Source organism: Archocentrus centrarchus, unplaced genomic scaffold (genome assembly GCF_007364275.1).
Source record: "Archocentrus centrarchus isolate MPI-CPG fArcCen1 unplaced genomic scaffold, fArcCen1 scaffold_50_ctg1, whole genome shotgun sequence".
Lineage (NCBI taxonomy): Eukaryota > Metazoa > Chordata > Actinopteri > Cichliformes > Cichlidae > Archocentrus > Archocentrus centrarchus.
Window position 1 is genome coordinate 754,706 of NW_022060273.1, and position 21,476 is coordinate 776,181.

Below are 21,476 nucleotides of genomic sequence, written 5' to 3' on the forward strand. Positions count from 1 at the left end.
CAAGTGGTGGCTTGTGCTCTGAAGCCATCAAGTCTTTGAGCAATCAGGAGGATGAGGAGGAAGAGAAGGGTAAGGGATGGAAATGCCAGAAGGGTAGGGAAGGGGAGAGATGGGAGGGGCTCATAGCTGGCCCTCGCTGCAGTGGCTGTCCTGACTGCCACCGGGCTTCTCTGTGTCCTGACTGGGCAGCTCTTTGAGGATGAGGGCGCTGTTCTTCTCTGAGAACTCATCACCGTCAGGCTCCAGTCCATCAGGGCAGGGCAGCTTCAGGAGCTCCTCTCTGAGCTGAGCTGTGTGTCTCTGCAGAAGAGAACACACACACACACACACACACACACACACAATCAGGTTAAATAATGATCAAACTTGGCACTTTGAAGCTATGTTATTAAAGGATTTCTGCTGGTCTGTTGCGTGAATTGTCATTTTGAATTGTTGTGCACCAGTTAATTTTTGCAACTTGGGGCCCGCAGTGTGACTGGGTTGGAAACACATATGTACAGTGGTTGGGCTTTTCTGTCATTTTAATGATATATCAAAACAGGAGCTCAGGTGTCACAGCTCAGAAAAAAGAAAATCTCCCTCTGTAATTTGGGGATCTCTATGACCCAGGAGAAGACTGCAGTGGGTCCAGTGTGCCTAAGGCACCAGTATTAAAGGTGTTGTGGTGATGTCATGGCTGGCATCTAAACTCAACGGGTGTTTTATAGTTTCTATGTCAGCGAGTCATTAGACAGTGGGCGTGAGGCTCTGAGCAGATCTCTGCTAGATTATAATGCTCCAACTAAGCACAAAAAGTAAGGAATTCTGTGTTTGACTGATGATGTTTCTTTAATACTGTTTAATAGCCTGTTTATTTGGATGAATGCTGGTTGAAAAATGGGATGCCGTCCCACAGCAGTGTGTGAGCAAGCTGGTGATCAGCATGAGGAGGAGGTGCCAGGCTGCTGTGGCTGTGTGTGGTTCTTCCACATGCTACTGAGGCCCCTGTTAAATGAATAAACAGTTAAATTGCCAATATGTCTTGTTTCTTCAGACTTCAATCATCAAACAAGAGTCAGGAGCAGAATAAGCTGTTTGGAAGAGAAGACTTGGTGAGTTTTTCATGGGCGCAACCCACAGACTCAACTCTGCTGCTCAACCCACAAATGCATTTTCCTTACACATGTGGCTCCATGTAAGGGGACATAAACAGACTTTCCAACAGTATCAGATTTACTGCCAAGAAGCATTATTACAACAAAGAAAGAATCAACCAAACACCAATTTCCTTACTTAAGTCTGTGTGTGTGCCCTTTAGGCAGACTTCAAAGAACTACAACAGTCATGGTGGCAGAAAACAAGCTGCAAAGGAAATACAGTGAGATGCTACAGCAGTATAGGAAGCATTATTCACCGGAGGAGGAAGCCATGGCAATGGGAAAGGACAAAAAGTCTGTAGGCATTTGTGATGTTTTTATTTAAATCTGATAAATACACAATTAGGAAACAAATGTGGTGGCTGTCATCATTCCCATGCTCTCAGTTTCTTCTAAACCCTGGCATTGTCAGAACTACACTGGGTCAGCAGCATTTCTAGAATTCAATTGTATTTATATAGCACCAAATCACAGCATCAGTCACCTCAGGGTGCTTTATATTGTAAAGTATGACCCCCTATGAGCAGCACTTGGTGACAGTGGGAAGGAAAAACTCCCTTTAACAGGAAGAAACCTCCAGCAGAACCAGGCTCAGGGAGGGGGGGGTCATCTGCTGTGACCAGTCTGAATACTAGGTGTAGATGTAGTAATAATAATTATGGTGGATTTACAGTCCCACACTGGTGTCTGATTTCCTAGCTCTTTGGTTATCCAGGAAGTGTGTGGGAAATCAACCCCCATAGAGGTAATGGTGACAGACTTGCATGCAGCCAGCAGCATTAAGCCCAGCGATGATGATGATGATGATGCTGATTTGCTAAAAAGTAAGCATCAACAAGAAACGGAAGTAACAGTGAAGTTTGCAATTAAGACAAAGAAATGCTAAAAAAGCAAAACAATGATCAGAAACGCAGAAAAACACCAACAACGGCTGCAGTGGAGATTAATCTTACATTCAGATGTTTTTTCATTTTCACTACAAAGAAGCTCTCTGTACAGTCTGACTTCTGTCTTCTCGACAACCGGCGCTAAGCGATCAGACCAGCAAGAGCACAAACAGCAGCAGCTCAGATCCTATTTCTGGCACTGCCCCCTGCTGACAGTACGCAGCTATAAATTATAGAGGTGGGCCAGTAAAACGACACATGCTGCCAACTCAGTACCAAGCTGGGACCTTGATACTTTTAAATGAAACTGTATTCATGTTGCTGTAACAGTTTCCTACTACACTGTGAACTCTGTAATAAAAGCAAAAATTTAAGTAAGTTAATAAATAAATGTTACAACACAGACTGAAGAAAATTAAGCAGAATTTGTCATTTTCAAACATGGAAGCTCGATGACAGTGTTGCCACTGCAGGACAACGGCTGGTAGGACTGAAGTTTCTTATTAAGTGTAGTGTTTTGTTATTTAGAGAGATTTGTTGTGTGCAGCTGGAAAGACTCTTAGTTTGTGGGTGGAGGTTGCTGTGTTACTTCTGCGTGTGTCAGAAGCTCCTGTGTCTCAGAGGGAAGTCTGCTAGGGACAGGAATTAGGCTGGCCTGGTTCTTGTCCCCTGCAGGCAGCTCACAGTTTATTAGCAGGACATGCAGGAGTGTGTCTACATGCACTGCTGCTGGCTTGCTCTGTGAAGCCTTATATCTGAAACAGAAGGCCTGGCTTCACTCAGCACAGTGTGATCTTAGTGTGCATGAGCAAAAGAGTGGTCCAAAGATCTCTTTGAGAGTATTTTATCATGTCAGGATTTGTTTCTCAATCTGCTTACTAAATCTGAAGCCTTCTGAGTCTGATGTCACAAAATCAAACTCTTACATACATGATCATCCTTAATCTCAGGGGAGCTTAAAGAAATGTTCCCCCATAGGGAGGTGTACATCATCATCATCATGCACAGAGAAACTCAAATATACAAGTGAAGTGATCGAGTGAGATTTGGGTGTCCACTGGCAGTCAGACTGAAACTAAAGCTCAGTACTGTCCTCAAAGTCTCCTGGAGCAAATGAAGAATTATCAGGTTCTAGTAGGTCACTCGCCTTTTTTCACTTGCCAAAGTTTGCAGTTAGAGGTGAAAGACAGAGATCCTAACTTTAGAATAGAAAAGCTCCAGAAATGTCATTACCTTTAGAGCAGCAGCATGATGGGACATGGTGCGGCCGACCCTCTTGTCACTGCTGTACTGCTGGATGTCAGCGATCCACTCCTCACACTGAGACATGATCTCTGTCCTCTTCAGGTAGAAGTGTTTATGGATAACCTGCAAAAACACAAGACAACAGAGTTCAGCCACAGCAGAATAAACTGCCTCATCATGCATTACAAACATTTGCAAAATAATGAAATAAAAAAAAAAAAAACATTCTGACTCTGAACTGTTGAGCCCCACTCTTACTTAATATTTCATAATTTGAAATATTAAGTAAGAGTGGCAAACTTTCAAAACTTCAACTACTGGTCTTCACAGTTCCCAAAAACCTGACTGTGGTGGAAAGTGATTTTAAATATAGTCTTTAAATTATTTGAAATTAATGGATTTTATTTACACTTTCCATAACTTCTTGGAAGCGTGATAAGCAGCTGGGAAATATAGCTTTCATAAATCGATTTGTGATTGCAACAGATGACTAAAAGGAATGGATCAATGACTGAACTAGCAGTAAGTAAATAAACTGATCAAAATAAAACTCTAAAAGTAACATGTAACTGGTAACAACGTCACTAACGTTAGGACAAAATGGTTGAAATTCTGTTAATATGAATTCAAATCTAACATTATATGAACAGTTAAAGAATTTGTGGTTTAAAATAATAAACAAATACACACATGGACACAACCCCCCCCCCAACAACTATCACCCAGATCAGCTTCTCTCTGCATTCCTCCACAAATGAGGCACTCTTTATTCTTAACAGTACTAAAGTCAAACTGATGATATTTGTGCTCTGCTCGATGTCAGTCATCTACACCCAAGTCCCTGCATCCCTTCTACTACGGTCAGCTTCCTAGCAACAGTCACCAGGGCCGTGCTATCAGTATGCAGCGAGCGTGGTGGCAGATGTGTCTGTAGCTGCTGCTTTGCTGCTGGAGGGAGGGGGATGAGTTATCATGGTAGCTGCTGATTCGCCGTTTACCAGAGACAAAAAGCAGAACAGGCAGCAGGGAGGGTTTAGGGACTGCTTTAATCCATCTTTTCCTTCTACAACTCCCTCTGCTCTCTCCGGCTTGATTCCATCTCCTCCGCTCAATTGTTCATCCCACCCTCCTGCCAACCCCCTGGGTGCTTCAGATACATCCAGTGAGGTCCCCCTGCCGAGCGGTAATGTTTCAAGGTAACAGACGTGTGGTAAGCATGGTGAGAGTGGCTGCTGCTCAAGCTTTCTTGTAACTGAGAAAGGGCGCACAGCTGTGGCTCAGGAGGTAGAATGGGTCATCTATCAACTGGAAAGTTGGTGGTTCTGCATGTCTGACTTGCCCTGGATGCATCCAGTGTGTGAACATTAGATAAGGTGCTTAGGTATAGAAAGCGCTGAATGTGTCCAATTGGGTGAATGAGGTTTGTAGTTAAAAGCACTTTGAGTGCTCAGAGTAGAAAAGATCTATACAAGTATCAGTCCATACACTACCCTCGATGAGAAAATAAAGAAATGCCTGACATTATGTGATCAGCATGTCTGGCTTGAACAGGAGAAAGGAACCTATCATTTTATTGCTGCCACAAAAGATCTTATGTAGACAAAATACGTACAACAGTACAAAAACTCAAGCACCACGTTGGTGGTGGCAGCATCATGCTTTTTCAGCTGCAGGGACAGGACGACTGGTTGCAAATGAAGGAAAGATGAATGTGGCCAAGTACAGAGATATACTGGAAGAAAACCTCTTCCAGAGTGCTCAGGACCTCAGACTGGGCCGAAGGTTCACCTTCCAACAAGACAATGACCCTAAGCACACAGCTAAAATAACAAAGGAGTGGCTTCACAACAACTCTGTGACAATTCTTGACTCGCCCAGCCAGGGCCCTGACCTAAACCCAGTTGAGCTTCTCTGGAGAGACCTGAAAATGGCCGTCCACCAACATTCACCATCCAACCTGATGGAACTGGAGAGGATCTGCAAGGAAGAATGGCAGAGGATCCCCAAATCCAGGTGTGGAAAACTTGTTGCATCATTCCCAAGAAGACTCGTGGCTGTATTAGCTCAAAAGGGTGTTTCTACTCAATACTGAGCAAAGGGTCTGAATACTTATGATCATGTGATATTTCAGCTTTTCTTTTTTAATAAATTGGCAAAAATTTCTACATTTCTGTTTTTTCTGTCAAGATGGGGTGCTGAGTGTACATTAATGAGAACTAAAATAAACTTTTTGATTTTAGCAAATGGGTGCAATGGAACAAAGAGTGAAAAATTTAAAGGGGTCTGAATACTTTCCGTATCCACTGTACATATTAGGGTATCTTAAAGACAAGACTGAGCGTTGGTTATACCGTTAAACAGGTGTCTTTAAAACCGATAAATAGTTGCAGTGATACAAAGTGCTTAACTGAATAATCCAATTCCCCTTTAAACATAGTTTCGAGATTCTGTCTTATGTGTGACACTGTGCAGACGTCTGTGCAGTGCATGGGAAGGATTTCCTGCATGATTTAGTGTTCCATTCACACTCATAAATGTTAGTTTGTTGGGCAGCAACATCTTCTGTACAGCAGTGGATGTTTGACAGAGTCCAACTATCTTGGCCTTTGGACATCAGCCAAGCTGATGCAAGTACATTCAGATTATGCAGCATAGACCTGTCTGTACATGTATGAATCAAATGGACTGGCCCATGTCACTGACTCTCATGCTTTGGTACTAAAAGGATAGAGAGAGTTAGTTTGTTTTGCCTGATGTGGAGCTTGCTAAGGTTGTCACCTCTCAAACTGTTGAGGCCATTTCACCAATTTGAATATGACGAAACAAAAACACATAAGGTGGAACTTCTAGACAATGTCAGGAATCGATTCGATTGCTAGGTAATGGTAAATGGACTAGTTCTTATATAGCGCTTTTCTACTCTGTTTTGAGCACTCAAAGCGCTTATAGTTTACATTTACCCCATTCATACAAGCAATTCCATGATTAACTAATCTAAGTGCTTTTATTATCTAACATTCACACTCCCAACGCTTGCTTGGGGTTAAGATACATTGGCATGCAGCCTGAAGTAGCCAGGAATCGAACCGCCGACCTTCCGATCAGTAGGTGACCTGCTCTACCTCCTGACCTACAGGAGGTAGAGCAGGAGACTGTGTTTAGGCTCTTAATGACTGTGTGCCAAACCACTGACTCCTGTCCTTAGCCTACTTACTGAGCTGTAAATGAAACATAACTGACAGTTCAGCTAAGTGGTTTGGATGAGGATCATTGTCTGGCTAACAAAGAAAATAGAGAAAAAGTGTATGAGAGTAAGTAGCACTTTTAACATATCAGCTAGGACCAGTAGTGAAATATAATGTACATTTCTAGTACTTTACCTAAGCACAGTTTTCTACTTGTACTTAGAGTACTTGTGTTATGCTGCTTTATAGTTGTACTTCACTATATTTTGGATGTAGATAATGTACTTTGTACTCCATATTTTGAAGCTTTATTCGTTATAAGCTTTTCAAAATATAAAAGCCTAAGTTGTAACCTACATAAGTGATCCTGGTGTTTATGCTTGTGTGTAGTGCATTGTAAGGCTACAACGATTCCTTGAGTAACTCGATTAATAATTAGTAACTTGATTATAAAAAATCCTCGACACAAATTTGTTGCTTTGATGCTTGGTTTAAACTCTGCAGCACTCAGGTGCCACCAGGTAAGCACAGTGTTTCACCCACACTAGCAGCATTAAAGTTGTCCATTGCTGTGACGGATTTCCTTCATTTGGAAAAAATTACCCTTTAACACTGAGTGGATCATCGCTGACACGTTTTTCCACATTCCACTGCTCTCTACATCCGTGTGTGTGTGTGTGTGTGTGTGTGTGTGTGTGTGTGTGTGTGTGTTGTGCTGTTAGCACTACCGACTGTACGGTAGAGTACAACTAATTCTGTATTGCAGTGTTTTCACTATATCGTGGGATATAGGTATTTATATAACTCCCCATAACTAGTATGTTCATCACGCAGACGACAAGATCAATTAGGCCTACGCCTTTAGCTGAAATAGAAGTTACGGCCGAGGGCCAAGATACTGCACCACCTGATGAAGGGCCTGATGAAGTGATGCCTTCAGAAGAGCTGTAATGCTACATAATTCTTCATCTTCATCATTCAAGTTGTAGAAAAAGAGGGGGAAAGGATTATAGGAGTGTGGGAAGGGTTTATAAAGCCATTAAATATATATAAATAATAAAATAAATATAACGTTGCTGCTTTGTGGATTTTCACCTATCGCGGGGGTCTCTGGAACGTAACCCCCCGCGATAGCTGAGGGATCACTGTAGTTCCTGCTGCAACAAATTACTGTTTAATGTTTACCTTTAAATAATCTTATAAAGTAACATGTTACATTAAAAAGTTGCATTACCCAATACTGGGTAGGCCCCAGTAATACTAGTAGGGATAACAAAGTGATTACTTGTCCAGAGTACGAGCTACTGTGATTCAGGCCCATGAGACGCAATATAATGGCCTTGTTAGGGAAGCAACAAGAAAATAAAACAGCCTCAAAGTCCACAGGTTGTGATTATTCAGTCACAGTCAGAAATGATTCTGATATTGGTAGCAGAAATAGGGTTTATTTGGTAAGACAAGATCATCATCAGTGCATTAGACACCAACTGCTGACTGTGAAGCTTTGTCAGAGCAGAAATTGAAAGAAGACTACACAGGCAATGTCTCAACTGACCAAATCAACTATTTTTATAAAATCTAGGAAGAATTTTTTTGTAGAGACCCTGCCTCGAGAATGCCGTACTGAGCTCAATATGGTAATCATAGCTTTAGAAGACATTTTCTGTGATGAGAAAGCAGCACTGCTCATAACGAGGCCAAGAGGGTAAATGGGTCTTATATAGCTTTTTTATTTATATATATATATATTTATATATATATATATATATATATATATATATATATATATATATATATATATATATATATATATGTATATGTATATGTATATGTATATATATATATATTAGGGGTGGGACTCGATTAAAAAAATTAATCGAATTAATTACAAGCTTTGTAATTAATTAATCGAAATTAATCGCATTTTAATCGCATTTCAATATTTGACATGAGAAATATTAATTTAAGTTTAGTTGATGAATAAATCAATATACATAAGCTTAAACTTCAAAATGTTGTTTATTTTCCCACCAGTCTACTACACAGACCAATGAAGGGTGGAAGTGCTCCTGTGATAAGCAAACTCCTGAAATTAAAGTTAAGCATCATAACTGGATAGTTTTATTCAACATTAATGTCTCACTTAGTTATAGTTGGAAATTAATCATTCTCTCAGCTGTATTCCTTGATGTTGAAATGTGTTACGCTTGTTTTAACAGCTTATTTTGAATTAAAGATTTAAAATTAAACCACAAAAAGGAGAAAAAGTTCGTTCTCCGTTTAACAGCTGCTTTTACACAGCTGTGCTTCACACTCACGGTTGCTAGGCGACATGAGCTACACAGAGGTGACGCTGATATGAAGGCTAGCTGCTCACTTCCGGCCTTTGCAGTCTTCGTGGGCTACGAAAGACGTGGGCCGGGTCCTTCGCAGGATGCGGCCCCTAATTTGGACATTGTGCGTTGATATAATCTGTATGCCGGGAACTCGCGCACTGAGAAACGTTCCACGGTGCAAAGTGCGATTAAAATGCGTTACATTTTTTAACGCGTTAATTTCCCCATAATTAATTAATCGAAATTAACGCGTTAAAGTCCCACCCCTAATATATATATATATAGAGCTATCTTATATACTCAAATACTCTTAGTGCTTTATACAATATACCTCATTCACCTATTCATACAAACACTTTTTTCTATGTCTAAGTGCTTTCTATGTAACATTCATTCACCTTCACACTCCAACAAATGTATTGGAGAGCAACTTGGGGTTCAGTATCTTGCCCAAGGATACTCTGGCAAGCAGACTGATCAAACCTCCAACCTTCTGATTAGTAGGTGACCTGCCTGCCTCTACCTCCTGAATGATATTATGGATAAATAATGTAATGAAGACTTGCAAATTTAATTGTGAGGATGCTTCAAATTCCCACTCATAAAAGTGCCACATTTCTCTATCAGGAATCAAGGTGTGAAAGACTGTCCTTTATGAGAAGTGACAGGATGTGCTTAGGCTAGTTAAAGACACATCAGCTGAGCTGCAGTGGAGACCACTGCGTCAGCATACACTGCTGCATCTTCAGCACCACAGACAGCAGCTTAGCATGGTCTCTAAGTCAATGACTGACACTACAGGAGTACAGTTGCATCCAGCAACAGCAACATATTTACACTCGGATTTCTCTGAAAATGTTGAACAGGTCTGATGTTGTTATTAACTGTATCAGAAAGTGAGAAAACAATCAAGACAATCTGAGATAAGCAGTTAAGATAAAAAACAAACAAACTAGGCATGATTTTACTCCAGGGAAGGCCCAGAGATGACCTCTGGGGTGGACTTACAGAAACAGGACTAATCGCATCCCAGAAAGTCGATTCTGTTCATCTGTTCATCCGTTTTCAGTTTGAGAAATGTTTCATCATTCATCCAAGTGACTTTTTCATTCTCAGCTGACTGCAGGTTTCCCCAAACTTATCAACAGTACAGTTGCATAATGACTGAAACTGGTACCATTGACTAACAATGAGCCACAAGTTTCATGATTGTTATGACTAATCAATGGCCATGAGTACCATTCACAGAGAGTTTGGGAATGGCTGCAATCACAGCACTGTAAGATTATGAAAGATGTGTCTTCGATTCAGAGAGAGTTGTCCCCTTTTCACATAAATGGCCTTTGACTCCTCACTCAAACCAGCATTCCTCCCTGTCCAGGATGTGCACATCCTCATCACTGAAAAAAATGGCCATTGGCCTTCAGGTGTAAATAGAGTGCATCTCAGCTGTTGGGATACTCCTGACAAGGGATCACTAATGGGTTTTACTTAGGCAGTGGTTGCCCTTCTCTCCTCGATTGCCTCGAGCATTTTTTTAGGCATCTTCACAGCTTTGACAAATGCCCATCTGGGTTAACCATGTTCACTCAGGGCCTTTGTGATATGACGATCTTCTGTTTCCTTGGCCACTGTGTCTATGGGGATGGTGTTCACTCTATGTTGTAGTGTCCTGATGACACCCAGGTTGCCCTTCAGTGGACGATGGGAGTCAAAATTTAAATATGGATCCGCATGTGTTGGTTTTGTTTGGTCTACATCAGTAGTGGGGGACTTTCAAAAGTCCCCCACTACTGATGGTAATTTTGAGGTCCAAGAAAGCCTGTCTGTCATTTTTTCATATCCTCCCATGTAAACCTGATTTGTCCACCAACTTAATGTGATCAATAAATTCTGATATGTCCTGATTTTCGCCAGGTTTCATTCACATACCTAAACCAATGGCTGGGCGGTGCTCCAGGACAGAATATCAGAGCCCTCTTTCCCACTTCCTCCATACAAGTTAGTCACAATGGCTTAAACTGGGGAACATATGGCACACCCATGTTTCTGCCTGTAGTATTGACCCTTGTATATGAAATATGTAGATTGAAGACCAAGTTCCAAGAACAGAAATACTTGGTCAGTGTTGAGGGTGGTCCTATTGCTGAAGGTGGAATTATCATTTTGTAACCTCTTACAAACTAGTTACACTGCTTCGGTAACTGGAACACTCAGTGTCTGCCTCAGCTGAGGACATGAAGGCGCTAAAAGGCTAGTGGTGAGAAAAGCACAGTACACCAAGGTTCATTGAATTTCTGTGTGCGTATGTGTGAGATTGCTCAGTCGGGTGGCATTGCCAAGTCTTACCATGTCTCCTGAGCATCTTTCAGTCCAGTGCTCCATTTCACCTACTACATATCACAGACCCAGATTTTTCTTTAATCTGAGCATTTCTTTCTGTGTAAAGGCCAGAGAAGCTTCTATTATTTCACCTTAAAACACCACTAGAACACAAGCAGCACTGACTGTGGATACATGAAGGAGAATGCCCCTTACACATATACATACATACATACCCACACACACACACATATATACATATATATACACACATATATACATATATATATATACATACATACACACACACACATATATACATATATATACACATATATATACACACACATATATACATATATATACACATATATATACACACACATATATACATATATATATATACATATATATACACACACATATATACATATATATATATACATATATATATATACACACACACACACACACACACACGATTATTTAGCAAAATTGCTAACTTATGAGCATGCTTGATAAATAAAATCTAATTAACACAATGGGTTAAAAGTTTGATTTGAATCACGGTGATTTTTGGCTTGGTCTGAAACCTATTTGTTGTGCAACTGAACTGAACAATTTTTTAAAATTAAAATTTCAATATGATAGAGAACAACTTTTTAATTACAAAAGCTGATATCCAACAATGAGACTATTATCAATATGCAAATCAACTTCAGACCAGCTTCACTGCTGACTTCATCAGGTATGATGACAAATGATGCCACAGCAGCAGGGGGTAATTCACATTAATTTAGTGAGTTGGCCAAACCAATTATTGGCAGTCGTTATGCTTACTGCATATTGATTAGTGGTATAACATTCATGTAGAGCGTCTATCACATTATGCCAATCCATTCCAGATAGCCTTAAGTGGTGGAATGGTAATAAAGCCCACCAACACCCAGCTTGTACCGATGCAGGCTCAAAAAATACACTGTGAAGGTGGAACACCTGTTTTTTTGTCCCATCTTCCGAATAAGACAGAAAACATGGCTGGAAGGCTTCTGTTCATACATGTTTTTGAGAAATGCATAATAATTTATTGTTTATATTCTTATAAATGCTAATGATAAAGAACAAGAAAACATAATAATAATAACGGCAAGTGAGAGCACTTTGAAAATGCCTGAATGAAAATGACATGGAATATGAACATGATCTTAACAGATCCATCTGACAGCAACATAATTCACCAGAGATGCTGATTTGAAGTTTCTTTCTGCCAGGGTGTCCCAAAGCTTGCCACTTCTATATTACTTTCTTTGGCACCTGCAAAGCGTGACTTCACAGAACAGAGAGTGTAAGGGATGGATTGGAATTGGTCTGCTGTGTGGCATTTATTTTTTTGTACGATGCATTAACAGCCAGAATATGTGACTTCTCAACTCACACTGTACAGGTTAATGGACCTGCCATGAATAAATGTGAACACCAAGCCTCTGCTTAGCCTGTCCAGTGACAGTTCCAATAAACTTTACTGAAACAAAATGGTCTAGTCCTCAACGTTTAACAGAGGAGAGAAATGTAGCTTTATTTTCACGTAGTTCTAAAGCTGAAGCCTCCCTGCTGACTTTAATCATTCTTACTAGAAGGGCATTCAGAGAGCACATGCTTCTAGGCCAGCCAAGAGCAAAGCCAATTCTGCCAGAAAGTGATCCACATCCACACCAAACCGTAATGGGTTCTCTCTTTGTCAATGCTCTACCTCGCTAATACATTTAATGAAATTTGGCGAGATATTTTTTGACTAACAAACGGCAGTGAAGACACAACTTGGCTTTCGCCTTGATGAAGAAATTCTGAATACGTTGCACTTCTCTAAATGAACTTTTCTTTTCACAGATTGAATGCATATTTTTAAAATTAATTTCACACTTGAGAACATAAATTTCTTACTGACAGTTTTCATTTTTTAGAAAGAAGAAGAAAAAGCAACCTTCATTCATGCATTCATTTTATTTTTTCTGCCATGCTGGGAAAGTAACAAATCATGACTCCAAAACTAAGCTACCAAACAAACTGTTCATTTTCTGTATCTTTGTGCCCATACATTCATGACTCACATTCACTCCAACACACTGTTTCCACAAACAAGAACATTTCATGTTTTTCTGCTGATAAAGAGTCAAATGATGGCTGCACACCATCCCCTATTTAGATGTTTTTATTTCATCTGTTTTTCTCATGTAGTCTCATCCAGCTGATGGGATCCTTTTCTCCTTCTGTTCATCCTTCCCCTTCCTCATTTTCATCTCCACACTGCTCCTCTTCCTCCGTACCTCTTTCCTGACATTTCTGAATGAGCCTGCTCTGGATGAGCAGGCTGAAAGATTGTTATCTTCCCCGCCACTATCTGTCTCACCACAGGCCACTTAAAGGATCGCAAGGAAATCAAAACACTGAGGGAGAGTGGGGAGGAGAGGCAGGCCCACCTCCAGACGCTGCCATCCACCAAGGAATTAATATGAAGGGAATTTATTATAAATTATTTTAAACAGCCCTCGGGGAAGAGAAGTGGCTTTTTTTCTGTTTTGAAATATTGTGGCAAGAAAGGCAGAGGCATGTAGTCAATATATTACGAGGATGACTAGATTCACTGGAACTTTGCACTGACTGCCGACATGAAAAAGAAAACAAGATCTTGTATAAAAATCATGGACTGCCCCAGAAAAATTCACAGCCCGGCGATATCAAAGGATCAGACTATTGGACGACTGCTTGATAGCGCTAACAGCCGTGCCCGCTTGCTAAGTGTGGTAAAAGCGAACTATTCCGATAGCGAACCGCCCAGCGTGATGGTACCTCAACCCTGTACAGCGCCAGGCAATCAACCTCTGGCTAGAAACCTGAAATACATTAAATATAAGCACAAGACCAGAAAGGGGTTCATGCAGTAGCTTGTAGTGAACACCAGGGTCAATACTCCAGCTGAGTCCAAGGATAAACGCTAAGAGGCTCTCTTTGTGATGACTGGTTTGAGCCTCAGTGATGAAATTTTGTTAATGTTCTAATGTTTTGGTTGGTTCTGTTTTGTTCTCCCCACACCGCTTCAAACTGTCTGACAGTTAAACTAAAAGTGGTTCCTACCTCTTTGAAGCATGGCGAGGGGTTGCGCATTTGCTCCAGCATAGCCCACTTGACAGTGGCCTGCCGGATGTTGCCGTCGTATTCCCGAGAGCTCTGAGTGCCACTGGGAGTCCCTCTGGATCGTTCATACCCTGGCTCATTGAAGTAAGGCTCAGCCACCAGGATAAGGGACTGCACTGACACTAGCACCTGCAGCAGGTTTAAAAATGAAAGGAGAGGTGGGAAGAAATTCAAATATGTCATGAGAAAATTCTGAATTCCCACTGTAGTCCAAGATTAAAAAATTAAAAAAATAAAAGCTAAACTTCCAGATAAGCTAGGAGAGGACATAAAACTAAAAACAACAAGAAAATTACTACAATTAACATTTCAAATTAAGTGAAGTATAATTCTGATCCTCTGATAAATCAGCCTGAAATCCCCTCAGTGTCCTCAACATATGAAATGAACTTGGAAATGGTGGACACTTAGGAAAGAGTCTGACAAAAGCAAGGATGTTTTGGCCCCATAAAGATACAGCCTTCAATATATCTTTATTAACAGCTCCATTAATGCCTCGGCCTGTCTCAAGGAGACTAAGGATGTCTTCCCGTCTGCTCCAAGCCACTACATAACCAACAATGATGATGTTGGGATTGGAGGCCTGCCTGCTGGCCCCAGCCAAAGTGGAGCTGGATGAATTTGAAAATGCTCCATCAAGTTGATACCAGTGACCTTCAACTGATGCAGTCTGCTCCTCTTAAACTGGGCTGCCAGATTTCAGAGCCAATATCCACCCCAGATGATGACCACTTGATTCTAGCCCGCTCCTGCCTCCTATTCACCACTCCCCATATTTTCCGTCATTGATCCACAGCACGCTAACTGGAATGATAATCAATGGAGACAACTATATGTCTATGAGGAAAAAAAAAAATCTCCTTCCAAGGGCCTTGGCTCACTTGTTATTTGATCAATACATATGAAAAATGAAAGATTAATGCAAGTATGAGCATGGCAAACAGCCAAACAATGGTGTGGGGGAGTGCCAACATGCCATGTTCATGTATTTATCCACAGCCTGCGTACCACACTGTAAAACATTAACTGCTTTGAATGTAAAACAAAAAATTAGTGAATTCACTGGGGATAATTAGTATAATTACTTGGTAAGATATTTTGCAATAAGAAGTGTGTGTGTGTATATATATATATATATATATATATATATATATATATATATATATATATATATATATATATATATATATATATATATATATATATAGGCATGCTTTGGATAAGTCAATAAAATTAAATAGAATGAAACTATAGATTAGCTCAGCACTTCTCCTTTTAATGATGTTGTCTTCCTTAATTTGAGTGAAAAGCTCTTAAATCCACAGCTAGTGTAGAAGACAGTCTGCACTAAGAACATTTTACCATGAGCACTTCTCTCATTCACCTACACCCACCCCCATGCAAACCAAAAACCAATTGCAGTGGACAACCCACCCGACCTACTCATCTGTGCTACACCTGCAACTTAGAGACATCATGAGATTCAACCCAAAATATGATTATTTTTTAAGCATGTATGATTTTAACATACAGGGCTCATGAAAACTGAAGTTCAATAATAACCATTAATACTACTTTTGCACATTTGAAAAATTATTTAAATGAAATGGACTGAGCCTCTCATTTCTGTGCACAACAAAGAATCGGGCCCCCTCTTCCAAGTGACAAATATGAGGGTTAAACAAAACTGATGTAATAGACGTGCAGTTCTATTTTATTTTTTAAAGTGATGTTCCAGTGTTTGCCCACTGTACAAAAACACACGTTAGGCTGCAAAGGTAGATGAGTGTTTATGAACTATGAACTTCAGCACTGAGCGTGCTCAGTTTGCGCTCAGCCTGCCCTTAGTTGAAAACAGTGCTGCACTTGTTAAGGTCATTTCTCTTGAAGAGAGCAGTAAAGGGGAGCTGGATGTCAATGCTGTAAATAATGGCAGGAACAAAAACTTCGAAGAATAACATTTTTGTAACTTAATTTCCATACCTGTGATTTGTTACTGCTTTGTGAATTTCTCGATGTTGAAGGAGTACTGAAAATGATTCTGTGACTGAGATATTCCTACACAGTTTTAAATGATGGAAACAGCAGTAAATTCTTCTTCTTAAAAACACTAAAAACTATATTAACCAGGAATAGAGACACCCTTTCTTGAAAATTTGTTATCAAAATGAATTATACTGAATTATAATCACTGCTGGAAAATTTGCTTCCATTCTCAGAGGCATCTGTAAGTTAATATCCAAATTAAATAGAAAATAAATCTTAAGTTTGCTCATTTAAATAGAAAAAAAGGAAGAAAGATTAAATTAAGATAAACATTTCAGAGTAAAAAGTGATAAGAGTCCAAAAAAAAAAAAAAAAATCTAAATCTAAAATCTAAAGTCTAAAGACATCTGGGCCAAACATGCCAACTGACTGACTTCCAGATGAGTGATGTGTAAGCAGGCATAACCCAGAGGCTCAAATGATAGTTTGTGTTTGGCTTGATTAACACCCACACACTGTCACAAAGCAAAATAACAACACAACTTTAAAAAGAATCCTTCTTGTCAGCTGCTGAAAGCCAAAGGCCATTAATGCAGGGCTCCCGGGTGTGTAATGAGAGGGTAGTAATAAACCATAGCCTGAGACACACAGACTCACACTGCTGATCCTTTCATACAGGTGACTGTTTTGATAGATCACCATCTCACCTGTAAAAAGCTTGAGGTCTGTGGGTTCCATTTCTCCTCTGGTCTCCCATGCCATGTGTTGAGAATACTTAAACAAACCTGATTATAAAAGACATACAGAAAGGAGAAAAGCATTTATGAAATAAGGACCACAAAACAGCCGTGACTGGACCCTGCACTGCTTTTATAGTGATGCTAGATGCAGGTATCAGGGCTTAAATCCCCCTAAAAATATATAAATACTTAGACCCTTATTTACAAAATGTTCAAACCCAAATGGAAACATACTGAATGTTATTAAAGCATTTTAAAGTAAATTTAAGCCACTATATTATAAGAACTAGACTGAACCTCTTCCATGTATACAGAATCAGTGAATTTTATATTTTTAATAACTTAAATTTTATACTATATAAAATACTGTAGTATATAATATATGCAACAGTATATTCTAACTAACTAGGCAGCTCATTCTCGTTCTCTTGGTAACATGTTCTTTAACGATAAACACATTTTGGGGCCAACTGGAAAGAAAGGCAGATTTGAAATGTAAAATTGAGATCACAGATCAAATGTGACATCATATTGGGATGGAAACTATAATCTGATATTTAGAATCCACATATGTCATTCCCTATATGCTGTCAATATAAACAATGGCAGTAAGAAACTAAGTTTTAAATAACTATGTAGAATTATCATCACTTTGACCTTCAGATCAATCTATTCACCCTGAAGGAGAAGGAGAGGTCAGAGGTCAAATGTGATATATTTTAAATCTTTATTCTGTACTTTCTATTCTATTGAGAATACAAACCACACCTGTAAGTTGAAGCTGATAAACCATTAAGCTGACTTTTAGGTTTCATTTAAATGAATCATTAAGATGAGCCCATCTACAAAGTTTTATTAGAATTCATCCAAAAACTTTCAAGCTATCAGAAAGAAACAGAATGACACCACATACACATGCTACCAAAAACAAAACACACACACACACACACACACACACACACACACACACACACACACACACACACACAAATGTTTTTTCCTTCAGCTGCTTAGCTAATATCTGTCCAGTTATGTTCACTAATTATGGTATACTAAATCATTCATAGCTATATGTGAATGACCATGATTTGCACAGATTTTAGTTCAGAATATTCCTGACGTAGCACCACTTTATCAATATGGTCACTACGCGTGATAGTATCACATAAATGTGTAGAGGAGGTGAAAACAGTGACAATGCTGGTAAATATTCTAAAATGATTTTAGAACTATTTAATACAGTAAACCATGTGTATTTAAGACCCTAAACCTTTTTAATGGCCACCCTGTTTGCACATGGTTTAAGTCATAATAGTAATAGCAACCTTATTTTATTTTTGAAAGCTCTGTCAAACCAAAGCTTCAGATCACTTTACAGCTGCAATGTTATATGAGCCTCCAGACCTCAGCAACAAGCCTTTTAAAATCCACCCAACTTATTTTTTTTCTCCATCCATCCATCCATCCATCCATCCATCCATCAAAGCACTGAATGGTGGTTTGCTTCTCTCTGCTGTACCACTGATGTAGGAAGCCCCGGGAATTTCTTAGAGCAGCTGTCTGGGCCTATTATGGAAATACATGGTGACTGTCAGGGGCTGTCTAATGAGGTGTAGCTGATGGGGTGAGCTTACACACTTTGACCTCAACTATTCAATGGAAGGAAGCCAGGGCAAGAGTGCAAGAGCTCTACATATACCAACATATCTGGAGAAGGCCTTGAGGGATGCCTGCTTCTAAATGTCAAGTTTAAATAAAAACTGGAACTCTGACAGACCTGGATAGCTCTTCAGATAGGGGGGTTAGTTTATGTCACAACATAGGACTGGACTGACCGCTAGATATACAATGTATTTAACCCAACTCGTATTTTTTTTTCCTTTTTAAACCTGATGTGTCGCAATTGTATGCACTATTCAGGGAGATGCTCCAAATTTAATTGCACAAAGACAAATAAAGGAATTCTAATCGATTCTCATGATGCATACAAAATGAAACTGATTATCATGATTTCCATGAGAAAAGTACCAGTAGTTTTATGATCAAGACTTAACATTTAAGAGCCACTGGTGTAAGTGTGTCATTTTTATGTATTAGTCTTCAGTTACTGGGTACACAAGAAAATCAGTTTCCTGGCAGCAAGGTGCTCAACAATCTAATCAGATTATCTGCACCATCTATTTCTTCTACTTTTGATACCAAAATTTCTGCAATACCATAAGCACCATAGCTAGCATATGTACCAAGTAGGGTTGTCCAAAAAAAATCCAAGAAAGTTGATACTAATTGATATTTAAAACTATTAGATTACATACTCATTTGCAACAGTCTGGATACTAACAGTGATGTCTTCATCTCCTCTAGTTAAACAACACCGCTGCATACAGACAGGCACACAGTCCCTCCACTCACTGAGTCACTAACCCCAGTCTTTATGGGGAACTTCATGAGACCGGTAAAGCTCATGTTTCATATTAAACGGTTATCATGAAAGTTAACCTGGCAAACATTAACAAATGAAATTAACATTACATTAACATTACCCCCTTTAGCCTTAACAACACTATACAGTATATAGTTCTTGTTTACATAAAATGTATCCACAGTTAAACACAAACAATATCGAATAATCCCACACATATCTATGAAAGCTTGTTTTTGCCTCTACATAAACAAATAAATAAAATGCCATCCATAAATCGAGGTACATATCTCGAAATTTTGAGTTAATAAGTCGAGTTCGCTCTGCCAATCCTGGAAGCTCCGTGAAGGTACATCATTTCCTTGTTACCTGAAAGGAAGAGGCTGAAGGCATGAGCTGTCCAGCATGAAAACACTGATTCCTTTTATGCAGCTCTTATTCACTAGGAGGCATTCAAAGGTCAAAAAGCTGACAACAATTTATTCACATTTGTTATACACTGCTAGCTAACTGATACTGTTGCTACCCAATTTTGGCATCATCTGCTTCCGGGTAACAAGGCAGAGCTAACGCAAAATATCAACCTAATTTGTCAAAATTTCAAGATACCTAACACAAAATTTCAGCAGACCTGCCTCAAAATTTTGACTTAACTTAAAATTCAGTTATGGATAGGAAAATAAAATTCAGTGACGGAAACAAGCTTCCATAAATATTGCTTAGGCATGTGAGAGAAGATAAAATAGATATGCAGTCTTGTAAGGGGTTTTTCCTTTCACCTAAGAATTATTAAGAATGTTATGTAATTGTTTATGAATGAATATAGATTAAAAAAAGGTACTAAAAAGATAAATTGTCATATATTAAGGCTAAAAATAATGCATAATTAAGTGCATAGCTGGTTGGAGTGACAGGTGGTTGTCATTTTGGCCCATTCAGCATGGACCTGCTCAAGACACCATTAATTGTGAATGAGTTTTTCTGGTAACTACATTTAGTCAGCATCCAATTTAATATTAGTGAATTATCAGTTAGCTATAACAGTTAGCTAGCCATCATCTAGCTAACTGTTATTAGCATCTACCTCATTTGTTCGGGGGGGGGGGGGGGGGGGGGGGGACAAAAACTAAGTTGCTACCAAGTTACATAAAAAAATAGAATGAAAACTGACTTATGGTATATTTTCAATTCACAAAAAAAATTAAAGAATACCAAAATCAAATCAATCCATGCAGAGATGCTAGAAAGTCATGTTATCTTCAGGAGTATATAGATACAACATTTCTATTAGCAGAAAATGAAATTTCTTCAACTCACTTTGCCATCATTGTAGAGATTAGGGTTAAAGCGCACACTATGTCCGCCAGTGGTCTCCAGATTGACCAGAGGAGGTGAATTCGGATAGTCTTGAGGAAAATAAACATCAAATTCGAAACAGCCGTTAGCATATGGTGTGTCAGCTGGGCCTGTGATGAGAACCTGTAAACACAAAGAAAGGGAAAGCTTTAATACAAACAGCATAAGAAACCACACTCTGAAAGAGGGTTAAGTTGAAGAAAGGTGAATGTACTGACAAACAACAAACAAAACCCATCACTGATATCCTCCTGTGATTCATGAAAATATAAAAATATATAAAAATATAAAATAAATTTAGAAGTCAGAATATCATTACAGCCCCATTTCATAATAGAAAACCCTTCAGCAGACATCTGCAAAAATTAGGGCCTTTCCCTAATTTGGAGGCCTTGTGCTAAACTTTTATCCAATACTTTATTTAGTTATGATGCAATACACATTACAGCAAAAATATGTTTTCAATGTTAACAATAGTCATTAAATCAAAACAATTTTAAGAATGCTGCAAGAGACTGATATTCGGTGATTATCTTTAACATTTCTACAAATACTTTTTGATAACCACATCCTAGGACAGAGATTTGAGAAAATACATACTGCACTCTTGGTCAAGGGTATAGACTACATAATGCCTTTCTGTTTATATAATTTATAACAATAAGC

The 21,476-nt window shown here is 39.2% G+C and overlaps 1 protein-coding gene across 4 annotated transcripts in view; it reads right to left on the bottom strand.

The window, feature by feature from the left end:
* The window catches only part of birc6 (baculoviral IAP repeat containing 6), a 141,051-nt gene that overhangs the window by 924 nt on the left and 118,651 nt on the right, over positions 1-21,476 (bottom strand). For all 4 annotated transcript variants that reach the window (XM_030725245.1, XM_030725247.1, XM_030725246.1 and 1 more), the window contains exons 69-73: positions 20,772-20,933; positions 17,000-17,077; positions 14,247-14,435; positions 3,260-3,394; positions 1-300 (exon numbers count right to left, since the gene is read on the bottom strand). The exon at positions 1-300 is cut by the window's left edge and continues 924 nt beyond it. In XM_030725245.1, the coding sequence (XP_030581105.1) occupies positions 121-300; positions 3,260-3,394; positions 14,247-14,435; positions 17,000-17,077; positions 20,772-20,933 (744 nt within the window). In that variant the 3' untranslated portion in view covers positions 1-120. The remainder of the gene's footprint in view (positions 301-3,259; positions 3,395-14,246; positions 14,436-16,999; positions 17,078-20,771; positions 20,934-21,476) is intronic.